Here is a 2,994-nt window from a genome sequence, read left to right on the forward strand (position 1 = left end):
AAATGTATTCCCTACTCTCCAAGCGGGCTCCTGACTTCAACTTGAAATATATTCCGTGCTCTCCAGGCGGGCTCCTGACTTCAAAATAGACAAAACAAAGAAAATTTTTCTGCCCCAGTTTGCTGGCTGGGCACAGATGTGAGTGTAAAACTAAATCATATTACCAAGTATTATTAAGAATTAAAAGCTAGATCCCATTATTCAGGAGGTCCTGATAACTGTTAACTAAACGACAATTTTTAAAATCTAAGTTATGTCTTCTATAGGTGCGATTTCTGCTAAATCTTGTTATCTAAGAGGGTCTTAAACTACTCCCCATTATCCAGGAGGGTCCTGAAAATCAAAAGTCAAGTTTTATCTTAAGAGTGACAACTTTCATGGCTGAATTATACTACCCTACAGCTGAACTTACGCTAAATGTTATTATCTAATCGAAATCTTAAATCTAAGTCCCATTATTCAGAAGGGCCCTGAAAACTCCTAATTGAATCCTATCTCGAACATCCAAACTTCTCAGCTAACTTATATTCTTTCTGGATACATTTATGCTAGATTATGCTAGTTCTGAACTTTAAACTAGGTCCCATTTTCCAAAAAGGTCCTGAAAATCCAAAATCAAACCTCTTTGGCGACTGCATTTCTTTATGTAAGGTTTCTCCGAGACAATTGGAATTTTCTGCCCATGTTTCAATCAAAGAACATTTGTTAGTTTAAAGTGGTGGTTAGTTGATGGCATTCGTGCTGAAGATCTTTCCACTGCCTTGTTTTGTTTTGAATGGCTTTCCCGAACTGGCCCTAAACCGCTTTGACTTTCTGACTGACTTTCAAATCCCATGACCTTTGACGAATCGAGTGTTCTATACCCATGTTGTTGTTTCACACCTCTGACCCCTTTATTTGAAACTTTTGCATCTCCCATGACATTACCAAATCATGTCTTTAGTATGCTCTGACCACTTTGTGATTTGCAATTTTGGAAGTTGGTAGTGAGCTTTGAAACTCTTTTCTCCTTACTCGGGACAAGACTAACATTAAAACATCTTAGACAAATAAACCCAAAAGAAGATGAAATGCAATGACTTTGTGGGTTAAGGATAAGAAGAATCCAAAACCAGATAACTGCTACAAAGGGAAAAAGAGAAAGAAACTTATCTGAGTGGAACAGCTGGTACCGAGGATCATGACATGCATTTCGGATTAATCGGCCCAATCTGTCCAACCAATCAACTTTCATTGCCGTACTTTGTCGCCTCAGAATTTCCCTGACCTAATTACTTTACCCAAACCTTGACCTTGTTCATCCTTCGGTGCCTTGAAACAGTTTTCCACCAATAGACCTTTCTCACTTGTTGACTTTTCAACTCACGTTCGCCTCAAGGTGCCCGTGAGGGTTTTCACCAGTAAGACTCTCTCATTTTAATTTCTCTCAACTCCCATCACCTTACGGTGCCTGTGAAGGTTTTCACCAATAAGACTCTCTCATTTTATTTCTCTCAACTCCCGTCGCCTTATGGTGCATGTGAAGGTTTTCACCAATAAGACTCTCTCATTTTTATTTTTTCCTGCTTGAACCAGAGTGTTGTCCCTGACATGAATTACCTTTACCTGCTTGACTTGACATTTCTCAAAGACTAATCAGAAGGTCTTTCTTTGGATCGTAATGTGGGCTTTTGGACAGGGTTAGAAAGAAAGGGTATAAAAGGCTCAAAACAATTCAAATGGGTTAAAGTTACAACTTTCAGAATCACGTTTCTCAAAACAACCACAATTTCTGCCCCAGTTTCTTGCTTGGGGGCTTTTGGATTTTTGTTTGATGAGACCAAACCGTGAGGCTGCCTACGTATTCTTAAAAGGAATCAGGTCGAACGTAGTTCATGTCATAGAAATTACTTTGTTGTTGTGATTTTTCCTCTTCTCTTTCTTCTCTTTTTTCTTTCTTTTGATTTTCCCTCTTTTTTTTATTGTTTTTCTTCTTCTTATCTCTTTTATCTTTTTTTTTCTTTCTTTTTTCATTAGTTCCCTTTTCTTTCCTTTTTTTCTCTTTTTTCTTTTCTTCCTTTTCTTATTTCTCACGCTTGTGTTTCTGATATTGCTATTGATTCCAAAAGGGGGCATGAAAGAAAAATAAATAAGCCTCAAAGGGGATGACGAGAGATAAAGTGTTTAGATAGCAGAACAAAACGCCTTCGTCATTTCAATCTTCAAAATATGCCAAATACAAACAAGTACAATCAAACAAAGAAATCATACATAGTATCTCTGGACAGCATCAGAATTGATAGCCATTTATACACATTTCCCTTCTACATCTATCAAATATAATGCACCATTGGACAACACTCTAGTTACGACAAACGGCCCCTGCCAGTTTGGGGCAAAATTTCCTTTTGCTTCAGCCTGATGAGGCAAGATATGTCTCAACACTAACTGACCCACTTCGAACTTCCGTGGACATACCTTCTTATTATATGCTCTCGCCATTCTCTGTTGGTACAATTGGCCCTGACACACTGCTACCAATCTCTTTTCATCAATCAGACTTAATTGCTCCAAGCAGGTTTTGACCCACTCAACATCATCAATTTCCGCCTCAGCGACGATCCGAAGGGATGGGATTTCAATTTCTGCGGGTATTACTGCCTCCATGCCATAAACCAACATGTAAGGAGTGGCCCCTACTAAAGTACAGACAGTAGTGCGATAACCTAGCAATGCAAATGACAGCTTTTTATGCCACTGTCTAGAACCTTCCACCATTTTTCGAAGAATCTTCTTTATATTCTTGTTGGCTGCCTCGACTGCTCCATTCGCCTTAAGGTGGTACGGGGTGGAATTGCGATGTATAATCTTAAACTACTGACATGTCTCCGTCATCAGGTGACTGTTGAGATTAACGCCATTGTCCGTGATGATTATCTTCGGAATCCCAAACCGACAGATGATATTTGAATGCATAAAATTGACCACTGCTTTCTTGGTCACAGATTTAAGAGT

General features: G+C 38.9%; 1 protein-coding gene across 1 annotated transcript; it reads right to left on the reverse strand.

Moving 5' to 3' along the window:
• Window positions 1-318: 318 nt before the first annotated feature.
• LOC138877216 (uncharacterized) lies at window positions 319-2,757 on the reverse strand. The gene is made up of 2 exons (XM_070156809.1): window positions 2,458-2,757; window positions 319-333 (listed from the first exon to the last, which is right to left on the reverse strand). The coding sequence occupies exons 1-2, from the start codon at window positions 2,755-2,757 to the stop codon at window positions 319-321; spliced, it is 315 nt and encodes a 104-aa protein (XP_070012910.1).
• Window positions 2,758-2,994: the final 237 nt, after the last annotated feature.

Source organism: Nicotiana sylvestris, chromosome 9 (assembly GCF_000393655.2).
Source record: "Nicotiana sylvestris chromosome 9, ASM39365v2, whole genome shotgun sequence".
Lineage (NCBI taxonomy): Eukaryota > Viridiplantae > Streptophyta > Magnoliopsida > Solanales > Solanaceae > Nicotiana > Nicotiana sylvestris.

Bases quoted from the DNA above. Each gene is read 5' to 3' on its own strand.
- LOC138877216 (XM_070156809.1), bottom strand. From the start codon at position 2,757: ATGGTGGAAGGTTCTAGACAGTGGCATAAAAAGCTGTCATTTGCATTG.